At 35.9% G+C, this 13078-nt stretch overlaps 1 protein-coding gene across 1 annotated transcript; it reads right to left on the bottom strand.

Moving 5' to 3' along the window:
- Nucleotides 1–2423: 2423 nt before the first annotated feature.
- On the bottom strand, nucleotides 2424–12859 carry LOC124160278. The gene is made up of 3 exons (XM_046536103.1): nucleotides 12576–12859; nucleotides 5071–5238; nucleotides 2424–3496 (listed from the first exon to the last, which is right to left on the bottom strand). Exons 1-3 carry the CDS (start codon nucleotides 12585–12587, stop codon nucleotides 3212–3214), a joined length of 465 nt encoding a protein of 154 aa, XP_046392059.1. The 5' UTR covers nucleotides 12588–12859; the 3' UTR covers nucleotides 2424–3211.
- Nucleotides 12860–13078: the final 219 nt, after the last annotated feature.

The raw sequence follows: 13078 nt of genomic DNA, 5'->3' as shown, positions 1-13078 counted from the left end.
GTGTACCTTACCAACAAGTGATTGGAAGTTTACTGTATTTATCAGTGTGTACCAGGCCTGATATATCCTATGCTACCAATTACCTCAGCCAGTTCAACAACTGCTATGGAAATGAACACTGGCAGTGTGTGAAAAGAGTGTTAAGGTATTTAAAAGGAACAATTGATGCAGGAATAGAATTCCGAAGGACTGAGAATAATCCGGATATTTGTGGTTTTGTTGATGCGTCATTTGCTAATGACGTCAACAGAAAATCAGTGACTGGGTATGTTTTTGTGTCTGCTGGTGGACCAATCTGCTGGGAGAGTAAAAAACAAAGTGTAACTGCCTTGTCTTCAACCGAGGCAGAGTATATTGCCATTGACTCTGCAGGTAGGAAGGCCACTTACTTGAAGGGGTTACTCTCTGAGTTATGTGGTAGGAAGGGGCCAATTCTTTTATGGAATGATAACCAGAGTGCACTAAAATTAGCCTCTGACAATGGATTGCATGCTCGCACTCAGCATATAGAAGTGAAGTTTCATCACATCAGGGAACTTGTTAAGCATAAGAAGGTTGTCCTCAATTACATGGAATCTGAAAAAATGATTGCCGATGTGTTTACTAAGGCACTTAATGTGACTGCACACCGCAAGTGCATTATTCCTCTGGGTATGGTTAATTGTAAAAATGCAATGTAAAGTTGGTAGATTAAGGGAGAGTGTTGTGATTGTTTTTGTTTGAATATGGCTGGTAATCTCCCAACTATCGTATTACTGTATTCATTTGTTTTTGTTCTTCACCGGAAGTTGGTTCTTTTAATAAACCGCAGTTTCGCCATGTTATTCAACACGTGTGGTCGTGTTCATTTACCACTCCTCCTGAATCTAAAACCATCGTCCCCCCAGTAACTATTTACAACAAAAGTAAAAAAAAAATCTGGAAACTGAACTGCCTGCAAATGGAAAACTATCTGTAGAAGGTAAAATTCCAAAACAAAGGGTGAAATAGTCCTAAATAGTCAGTGAGAAATTGCCTGTCACAATAAGAGGGTTCATGGGAATTCTTAAAAACTAAATTCTGTGAAGCTTCCATTATCCATCCTGATAAGGGTTATCCCAAACAGACAATCAATAGAGAAGTATAATGCAGTCATGATCGCTATCTTTGTAAACATTACATTACGATACCTCCACCGTACAAATGCTCAACAATCACCCACCGAATCATATCCGTTCAATTAGTACTACTAGAGGGCTACTATAAATGAGTGAATTTTTTTTGGTGGGCGATTGTTGAGCATTTATAAAGTGGAGGTATCAATTATGATTGAAATGTAATCATTCCAGCAATAATGCTTCCTATGCTTTTTCTCCCATTTCATAAAAAACTGGTTATTTTAACTTGATGAAAAGTAAGAATAGAAATTTGTGGGTACTATAGCCAGGAAAGTGATAGACATAATCCAATGAGTTGTTAGCCAAGGACAGATAATTGTGGCTTTACTGTACTATATCTTATGTAACTCATATATTTGGATACTTTCATATAGGACCCAGTGAGAAATGAGTGGTGGAATCCACGTGGAACCCACGTGGAGATGTAACGTGGATACCACGTGTTTTTGGTCGTGGAATCAACGTGGAACCCACGTGGAAATTTGGTGGAAAAATTAAAACAGCAGTAGGTGCTGTCCTAAAACCATTAGAACCTCAACCACTCTATATCTAAACCTTCTATATATGTGTCTACGATTTTTCATGTGCTCTCATGGCTGCCTTTCCACGAATTATATAAAAATAGAATGTGCGATACATTTTCACATAACTAGCGTGGTTTCAGGATGATAAATGACGCAATGTCTCCAGAGAGTTAAGTTCCACAAATTAGAAATTCTGTTTAACATTTTATGCTAATCACCACAAATCCACTTGAAATCAACGTGGATTCCACGTGGGTTCCACGTGGGTTCCACGTGGGTTCCACGTGGATTCCACCACCCATTTCTCACTGGGGAGCGAGCTGCAAGGGTTGACTGGTTTCAACCACTGCTTTAATCAGAAGTCTCAAATGAATATAAAAATGGAACGGATTTTTCAGCACGTGGTATATCAGAAAAATTTTGTTGTAACACAAGCAGTGTTCATGAGCACATGACATGATATTTAAAAAAAAAAATTAATGACTAGCAAAAAAGCATTATTCACTGCAAGCTTGCTAATAGCATTTGGAAAAATAACTACCTACTTAATGTCAAATTATATTTCTTGATTACATTATGATTTCAGAAATGAGCTTATTATGAAGGCTCCACCAACAGAAAAAAATTTTCAAATTTTGGCATAAATGATGCATTAATGTATGCATGTATTATGATTATGTGTATGCTCTATTGACCCATTGAGAAAATGTATATTTTCATAAGACACTCACTTTGAAAGGGCTGCCATTGAAATAATTATTTATTACATCTAAATTTCACAGGAATATGATCGTAGTTACAGTTCATATCCATGATGCCATCACATACAAGTCTCAGTTTTTCACTAATGAAATAGAATTGTTTTACAACTATTTTTCTTGTCACATATTGTGATAAGCTGTGAGTTATTACACAAGAAATATGAAATTTTAAATTTCATAACAGATGATTATCAAAGGTTTCAAATACAAAATAGACTAACAATAAAATCACATAGACATTTTCTATACACTAACTTAAATAATTAAGCACTTATATGTATTCACCACCAGAAGCAGGAAAAATGCATTCCTCAACATTTTGTACTATTCAGAAAACATTTTGCAGAATTATTTAGATGTTCTATGCATGTCTCAATAAATACTAAGTACCCTAACCACACCATCTGAAAATATTACGCCTTCACGAAAAGCATTCAAAAATCATTTCCCAACATCAATGAACGTCTCCTCCTTTCACATTTCCTGTTATGCACAGACAAAATTTCATTTTCTTCTCTTCTTGCCACTATACTGATTCCTTAAAGACATCTGCAGTGATAATGGCAATATTTTTAAGGTCAGTAGACTTGAGTTTGGCATTAATTTTTGCATCACCCCGATGCCAACTTCAAAAAATGTCATACCATAAAGCAAAATTTCTATAAAGTTAATAAATTCCTGAATTTTGTGGTCAAGTTTATCTTGTGAGACACCATAAGGTTGGTATACAATCTTACATTCGCGCTTTGAGATCTCCTTCCCTGAGAACCTATTCAGGTACCACTGATTTGTACACGTACGGGTAGGCTGGTGCATACATTGCCGGGGGTGGATATGGATAGAGCTCTTGGTAGTCCACTGGTTGGATGAATTGGGTTGTGGCATACGGTGCCCTCACATAACTTGTTGGCAGTGGCAATCCACCGGAGGATGTGTAAACTTGCGTAGATGGGATGTCCTTATATGGAGCTGCAACCACTTGCTGGGTAGTTCTCAGCCCAAGTGGAATATATCTTGATATTGACTGCCTCTCCAGATCCGGATTGTATCCATGCTTTGTATAAAGATAAAATCGCAATGTATGCCAATGAAACATCAGCTAGTCAAATTGAAGTAGCAAGATTTTGTTTTAACTTCACCATTTTCTAATGCCAATGGGGTAGCCATGAATTTCGCTCGGGGGGTGGGTCCAAAGTCAAGGTGGAAAATTTTTGAAAAACAGGGTGCTAAGTAGACGGTTTTAAACTACCTAATATTCACACTTTTCATAATCGAAAAAACTTCATCATTTGTTAAAGAAATCTTTTGTAAATTTTGTAAATGATTTTTTAATACTTTGTTTTCTTTTATGGGGGAAATAAATTGTGCTTTTATATTTTGGTGGGGTTGGCAGGGGGAGGGGACCCCTGGATCTCCCCCTCCCAATGCCACTGTCTAATGCATAGTTTTGCTCCAATACAATCAAAATAAAGACTGTTTTCATGAATAATAGAAATTCTGTTAGATTCTTCAATTAAATACACATTTTGTTTCAACTCACAGAGCCAAAATCACATGTACATGACCCGAACAGGAATGACTTGTTGGTCTTGCACCTGATTGATCCGAGAATTGAAATGCATGGTGTGGTTAAATAATTTTATAGAAAAGTGCCTAATTTTTTCTATTATGGATACATTACACCTATTCAAGATTCAAAATGTCAGTAATATTTTCACTCATTTTGAGAGTTGACCAATTGTTTTTGACTGAATTTGGTAACTGTTTTCATGATTTTCATATGTAAATGTTTACAAAATTTCATTGTTGTACAAAGAATTGCTGCAATACCCATGTAAAGAACTCTTTATAGGGAATATTTTTTTTTTCATCATGTAGGTTTTTGTTCTCTGGATAAAATGAGAAAATAGCCTATACAGCTAACATATACAAAATAATAGACTATGTAGGTTCTTCAGCGCTACTGCATCGATTGCTGATTTTAGATAACAGTCTTTGACCTGAAGACACTGGCAGTAGTGCCAGCAAAACTGTTGTCTTAAACCAACGACCGACATGGTAGCACTGGATTAATGGGGATATTGGAGCTAACATATTCCCTATCATGCATGTATACTATGTACCTAGTACTACATACTATGTATGTAAAACAATAAAGTACTTGATGGGACTTCAAATTATTATTTAGGACTGTTTCTGCAACTTTTTGCTGGATTCCACACTAATAAAATATTAATAAGCAGATAACTGTAAATTATATATATTTTCATGGACTGTTTTCATTCATGCACGCGTATAAATTTTGACCATAAAATTACATGTGCACCCAGTGGCATAGCTAGGAATATGCTTTGGGGGGATGGGGGAATAGGGGGGTACCCCACCAGGCAACCGGGGTTCTGAGAAAACTTTTGAGAAATGACATGCCTAGAAATACATTTTACATCAATTTGGCACTTAAAATTTAACTTTAAGCAGATGCAGTTATTATACCTCAAAATTAGAAAATAGTGAAAAATAATATTTTTATTTCTCTGAGGCTTCGGGGGGGGGATCTATCCTCCTCATCCCCCCACCATAGTTACGCTACTGCCTGCACATATATTTTCATTCTATTATGGACCTTACCGGTGATTCTAGCAAGTTGTATAAAGCCAATCTCTGCCGGTGAATGGCTCCTTTTTCTGCGGTAGTCACTCCATCTGATCCCACAGCTCTTTCATACCTTTCCAAAGGCGTGCCTTGCACCAGCTGCATAAAAGCCAGGCAGGCTAGCAGGAGGCAAAAGGGGTGGTCCTATAAGGGATAATAATTAATTTGATCTTTTACTATTGTCATGTATGCCAAAAGCCACCAAAATTTTTATGTGGATGTTTCACGTTTCAAAAGAAATTTATATATGTAGATCAGCGGTTCGCAACCTTTTTTTCCTCCTGTAACCCTTTATATGTGTATAACTAATAATGTACCCCCAAAAATGTGTTGTGCAAATTTTATTACATAATTTCACTATGGGTTGGTGACACTTTTACTTATATATAATTGTATGAATAGAAACTTTGTTTTAAATAAAAGAATAGAATAACTTTGTTTTACCCCATTAAAAATGCATGCATATTTCCTGGTTATTGGATATGTAGTTCCTAGCATCTGCCATTACCGATTATTTTCAAGATTATTTTCATGATTTTCATTACAAAATTTCATTGTTATACAAAGAACTGGTGCAATACTTATCTAAACCCATGACTGGCTTGTTTTGGACCACCAAGGGATATTCATGCCACCAGTTGGGAACCGATGATGTAGATCATAAAAAAATAGTTGTGATGTGAGGTTTAGTCCTGTGCTAACCACAATTTTTACAGAAAACAAAAGAATAAAACTTAATCAGGTTCTCCCGCTCATATATGAAAATGAGTGCGGCCCAAGTTTTATGATATACATAGTTACATGTTCTGGTTACACCTGAAAAAAGCAATGGTGGAACCAGAGAACCTTAGTGTGGTACCAGTGAACCTAAATTAGTTATATTCTTTTACTTTTCATAATGGAAAGGTTTCACTTAGTTAAGGCTGAAGTTATCAATTATAAAATTTTTATGGTTACCACCCCCCAAAATGCCACAAAAGTTTCCCTATCCTATATGCCTAACACAGGGCATTTTGAGATATAGATGGCTAAGTTCTGACGACACGTATCTCAAAAAAGGCTACTTTTCAGGAGAGCCAAAAATGATTAATTTATTGTAGTTTTACGCTGAAATTAAAAACCAAAAGTTCATAAAACTGAAAAAGAAACATTTATTTACAAAAAAAGAGTTTTTTGCTTGTATTTTATATTTTTAATGCTATTACACTATGTTTAAGATACCTGTCTCAAACCAGCCGAATTTGAGATACGTGTTTTTAGAACTTAGCCAATGATATGGTCTTCACTTAACATATATCCATTCAGCATTCTCTCATGGCTTGGTTCAGTGATAACCATGCTTCATGCACCCACAGTTGCATACAGATCATGGAGAAAAAAATAATGCAAGCTTTGAAAAATGGGCCTTAAATGAAATATTTAAAGCAGGAACTTGAGAATTTTTTTAAATGCATTACGAGGTGATACTATGTACTTAGAGTATAAGTACATTGTTTGCACAAATATGCATTTACAGACTATTTCAACGGCTGTGTGGGTATATTTTCAAGGAAATAAACATGGAAACAAATTGTCTTCAGCAAAACTGAGCAAAATTAAATGGCTACATTCTGATGTCATCATTGACTTATTAATAATGTTTGTCTATTACTTTAGAGTACAAAGAAATAGGTTTCAAATAAGAAAAAATTCATGGAAAAATAAAATGATTTTCATTTTTGTGTTCAGCTTGGAGATTTTGGATCTTATGTTTACCAATAATTTTTATGAAAAAGTCGAATTAATTTTTTTCTTTCAATTGCTGCTGACCTCCACTTCATCGTATGATATTAAAATTCAGCTCTAAAAAGCTATGCTATCACCAACTTTCTTTTCTTTTGGAATGGGCTTTAAAAATATTCATAAAACCTTCTGGCCATATTCCTCTTTTAGTATGTCCTCATGAAAGTTCAAAATTTTTGATTCCCATTTTCTTAAACTTAATCACCTCTGACTAAGGGTGCGATTCATAGACGACACTGAAATTGCTCACTTTACAAAGTCTCACTTTACGGTAAAGTGAGACTTTAGCTAAAGTTCGTTGCAGAGTCGTTTCAAGGATCTCACTTTATAAAGTGGCACTTTAGCTCCTAAAGTCTCGATCATGCATTGAAATTTTGAGTGTTGGCAATGAACGCTGCGAAAAAGTGAAGAAAAAGATGACACACGATATTAAATGCGTACTTGTTTACATGTTTCTGGCGACTGGGTTTTCATGTTGTATTTTGCTAAGGTTTTATTAAGCTGCATTTTCTCGTTTTCTCATATTATGAGCAAATGTAAATGAATACTGCGTCATTGAAAGCTTTTCTCCACTAGCTTTATTGTACGTTAATGACTGATTTGGCTGAATAAAAGCTCGCTTTTAATTAGCTTCGTGCATTGGTAATGCCCTTCGATGTTTCTAGAGAAGTAAATATTCAAATGATGATATTTTCACGACATTTTATGATCATTTTCCATGATTAACTGCAAACGGTTGTTTGGACTATATGTTAGTCGAAGTTTGATGGTGTAGGTTCATTGAAGGTGGGTGAAATAGTGAAATTCTCTCGCGTTAACTTGAAACTGTACCAATTAATTTGAAGATTTACCGATCAGTGGTTGTCTCAGTTGGACGTATATTATGAATGATGTATGGGCGTTTGTTGAATTCTTTTGAGCTTACCAGTATTTTAATTCTTGGAATGTTAACCTAAGGGGTTATATATTTAGAGAAATGTACTTTCAATAATACCTACATCATCAAAACCAATGAATGAATGGCCACGCAATGAAACATTTTGAATGTGAAAATGGATTTATATCAATAAATATCTCTTTATCTACTTCAAATGATGCCTCGACATGTGAATACCTAACCCGAGTATCCATTCACGAATTTCGTAGTAAAAAATTTCAATGAAGTCTGTGATGCTGTGTAAATAAAATTTCATAACAATCTTACATCCTCGAGAAAACATCGCTTTGCTGCAGATAATATGATTATGAAGGAAAGTGTGTTTTACTTTTTATTGCTGCCTTTCATGACGAGATCTTATATCATCATTATAAACATTCAAATGCATAGACGAAAAACGAATCAGAAACTCGACTATAGTTTCAAAATCACAGAAACATGTTAAACGCGATATGGAGGCATACGGCAAGAGTACATTAAGCAATATTGAATGAAAACACTTAAAATACAATGCAAGGTATAGAAGCTAGCATTTGGCTGGCAACGACATGAAAATCAAGTCTTAGCGTACGAAGGCTATTGACGCCAATGTAAACAGAATTTTGCTATCATATTCAAGTATCTTTAAGGAAAATTCTAGAATATGAACGTATAAATAACCTAAGAATTCAACAATTAACTTGTATATAAAATCAACATAAATTATGGCAACCTGTTCAACCACTTACTGTGTTGTAATTATCACACGACCGATAGAGTTAAATTTCAAAATATAAGAATTGGGTCATCTCCATCAATACCGACTCGATATATATTCAGGGAAAAGACATATATTACTTGTCTGGTTATTTCTTGAAACGCGCCAGTTTGCTGCTGTGTTCTCACCAAAAAATTAGTTCATATTCATTTCCGTAACCCAAATATCTTCATATTTCAACTTCAATAACAGCCGGTGCAGCCATATTTATTCATCCGTAAAGGACACTTTAGCCCTAAAGTGAGCTCCGGTTGGGCACTTTACGGTAAAGTGACGATTCGGCCATTTTTCCTCTAAAGTGGCGTTTATGAAACGGAAAAAGCAGACTTTAGCCCGGCTAAAGTATACTTTAGCCTAAAGTGCCGTCTATGAATCGCACCCTAAGCTGTTCATTGTTTGTCTATATATCATGTAGGTTTCTCTCAATTTTTAACAGACAGTTCCTCGTCTGGGATTGTCCACATCCTCCTCAACATCCTATTGATCTGTTCATATCAAAATACACATCTTCAACAGAGTCTATCTATCTGAGTCTCTTCTTATTCTGTAAGTATTTAACTGCCCTTTTACTTAATTTTTGACAACTTAAACCGTCTTCCTTGCAGTAACGTTTCTACTTAGTAATATAGTGCAGCTATCTTCCCCTTAACTTAATTCAACATATCCCTTGAGAATGAAGATTGTGAGAGATTACTTATTGCTGCAAAAATTAACTCCAGCTATAACTATCGTTCTTTTTGCGAAGACGGTGCTCTAAATAGCGGCATCCGGAAAGCTCTTACGTCGAGGAAGTTCACATTAATTTATATATCCTAGTTTAACTGCACCCCACATCACAGGGTTGGATTTCCCTTCACAGTAGGGCATCTGTGTAGGTGTCCCTTGTCTTTCTTCTTTGGCGTATTAGTCTACTGAACCTATTCAGAATTTTCCATATGCTAATTCCCAACTTCTATCAGTATCTTATACACATATGCCTTTCTGATGTACGGAGCCTGAAAATATTTCTCATCTGAAAGCATTGCCTTTACTTCTATATCCTGGCTTATCTGCATCCCGCTTCACAATTTCTCCGAAACTTTCCGAGTCTCAGTTTTTCTTTCGCGTATCGTATCACACAATACGATTTCCTTCTATGAGGTATTGTCCGGTAAGTAACACTTTTATGGTTACATGAAGACGATTATATAAAATAATGAAAGAACTAGGAATGAACCCCGAAGCCACTAAGCGAATATAATTTCTCCGCTTTTAATTGATACCTCTATTTTATTACGCAGTCACGCAGTGATAATTCGAATTGATCGCAGAGATAGAAAATAATTTGACAAGAGAAAGTGATGAGCAGTAGATATCAAAAAGAGAGATTTATAGCTGAAAAACCTGTCGTCATCCGGAAGAACATATTGATTCTAGCAGAATTTTGAGTAAAAAGTGGAAATTCCAGGGTGACCATTGCATTACAAAAAGCTGTTTCATTGATGAATGAAATGATACCACTTTAGTTAAGCGCAGCACATGGGTTCTTATACATTCTACTTATTACCATTAACAGAACTTGGGCTTCAAAACGATGTATGTTTTTTGGAAATTGTTTTTGGTTGGTATCCCCCAACTCCAATAATCTCTCAAGTCAATTCTTTTATTGGCATAGAGGTATAGATAAAATTATAACTTGAAAGCTATTTCCACAGAATATAAAATTAACAAGGTCTTAGAATAGCAAAGGTTTCCATAATCATTAAAAATATGAATAAATAATTATAAATTGAATAAATTATCGTATCATTTGTAATTGTAGTTGAATGATAATAAATTTGAGTAAAAGAAAGAAGTTCACCCATAAATAATAATTAGGTAGTTATAGTATTAGAAAAGTTGGCGGAAAACACGTTGTAAATGAGGTTACATACCTATAAAACATTTTAAACCGCACTCGGAGCCGTTTTTTGCCATATGAAATAAAATTAGCTACTGTCTAGTAGGATTTCATTGGTGCACAAACCTGAAGTCTCCGTGGAGGAGGAATACCGTGCATCGGAAAAATATGTTCGTGATGGATTGAAGTGCAGTTAACTAACTAGAGATCATAAATATACGGAGAAAACCGGTTTTACTTATAGATAGATGCCAATGGTACAGAAATGGTTGGGCAATTTCGAAAAATATTTCGCTTTATAAGTTCATCTCAAAATGACCATAAGAAATTATTGAAGCGCAAGATCCATTTAATCTCAAAGAAGTTATTTGAATAAAACCGCCAATAGCCATTCCCATTAGACTAACTGAGAATTTAGCCATGAGTTATTAATGACGCAAAAAGTAAGTATAACTAAAAAAATTATTCTAATCGCAACAAACAAGAGTTAAAACTAATCACAAATTATAAACCTAAGCGTTTTCACGAGGGAAACTCCTAGTTAAAGTGAGATCTTACCTAACCGTAAAGATCCATCGATAGGAGCATCAAAAAGGTAAAAATCTCATCAAAAATCGAATAGTACTTAAGGTTTATTAAATAAGAAGTGAAAATTGAACATAAAAACAAGGTTACGCTTTTGACGAGTATTCTAAAAGATTTATACCTTGATATCGAATTGAATTAAAACATTGAAGATGAAGTTGTAATAAAATGTATTAGCAGTGCAGAATAAGTACGAGAGTGATCCTGATCAGATCAGATCGAAATCAACAACCAATCACTTCCAAGTTCGAAAAAGGTAAAAAATAATTTGTATCTACGTAAGACTACGCATTCCTGGCGGACTATTCGAGTGAAGTCTTCTCATGAGTTCCGCATAGTAAGTCGATCAGGCATGACCGACGCATCCATGGATAACTCCGCTATCGTCCTCAGGGCGTTCAGAGCCGACTCAAGCGTATTGCGGCCTGTAGTGTATGAGCATCCACTCACGTGACCCGATAATCAACACCTTGAGGAAGATGGTAGGGTTAGCCATTGAATCGTCGGCGATGCCGTATCAACTTGCCAGGTGGAATTCCTTAGGAGACTTCATCCGAATTAGTGCCAACTTAATATATACTTAAGATAAGACCCTTTTGAAAATGACCATTGATAACTATTTGGCAGACAATATTTGTAACACTCGTGATATGGGCGTTGGAATATAGTAAAAAAAGTAAATGGGAATCGTAACACTATAGAAAATAATAAATTATAAAAGTTTCTGCCGAAATACTGTGAGCAAAATTCCTAAACGTTATGCTTTCTTTAATCAGAGCTTTAAGCTATTGTGTTTGTGATTTATTTACAATAAATAATATTAAAATATTGTAAACAACAAACTACCACTCAGAAGCTCAATGCTCTGACGAAGGAACGAATAGCACCTAACGAGATTGCAGCCAAAGAGTTGTCCAAAATCATTTTCATAAGAACCTCAACCACTAATTAAACAATTACAGTGTATTCCGATTATTTGGAACAATTAGGGACTGGTACATTCTACCCTTAGTAAGCAGCAGCCCCATTTCTCCGAAGGATACTGTACATGTAAATATGTGAGCCATTGTACTATCCATGATATAGACGTTGAAATGCATTAAAAATAGTATATAAGAATCGTGACACTATTCAAAATATGTAATAAAATTACAAAATCCTCTCCCGATAAAACTATTGTGAGCAAACTAAAACTAACAGAAATAAACAACCCGGGGACCAATTAAGCAGAATCCTCTGCAGTCATTTGAATAAGGTAGTGCGAAATTATTTATTTTGTAGCGTTGCACAAAAAATTTTATTACGACCCTGGGTTTCAACTACTCGATTTTCATTATCAAGGTAGTTGACTATCTAGTACTTGAAACCCAGGGTCAGCATAATAAAGTTTTGTGGAACATTACAAAGTGAGTTATTTCGCACTGTATACATGAGTTTCACCAAGTGAAGCCTGAACTCTTGCTGTAGTACATATATTTAAATAGGGGTCAGGAAATCAGTAAATAGAAAATAATTTAGATGGATCACAATAGAATACGTACTATATGCACCATATCTTCTATTTCTCCTCTCTGTCTCAATTGGAAGTCAACCCTCAGAAGAGGGCCAAATACGTCTCCAACTCCTCAGCTAATCCTTTCCCCTTTTTTCCGATGCGTCAAGGATGATTGTTGCGGACTTATATCCGGAAGATCCTCTTCGTCAAATTCGTATTTTATCTACGAAGCGATCGAGGATGCTTTGATGCGTAAGGGCAACGCGAGAGCCTGAAAAAGGTCTATGCCAAGCGGCGTCTGAAAACTCTTTGCCCATTGCGCCCCGAATGTTTATATATACACCGCGGGCAAACGGCGTTCTTCTCGCGGGGGCAAGCGGAGTTATTGGCAACGGGTCTCTGTCGGGCGGATGGTCGTGCTTACGGTACCCATCTTTCTCTTCCTCCGTGGGGTCGTCGGTGGGGTAAGGGGAGGGGGTCAAGATTGAGGAGCAAATGGGGCGCGGGGGGGCAGGATACGGGCGTTGCCCCCTTCACTACCACCCCCGC

The sequence above is a fragment of the Ischnura elegans genome, chromosome 6, assembly GCF_921293095.1.
Source record: "Ischnura elegans chromosome 6, ioIscEleg1.1, whole genome shotgun sequence".
In the NCBI taxonomy this organism is placed as follows: Eukaryota; Metazoa; Arthropoda; class Insecta; order Odonata; family Coenagrionidae; genus Ischnura; species Ischnura elegans.
Note: the sequence above shows the minus strand (reverse complement) of the source record. Positions and strands in the feature narration are given on the sequence as shown.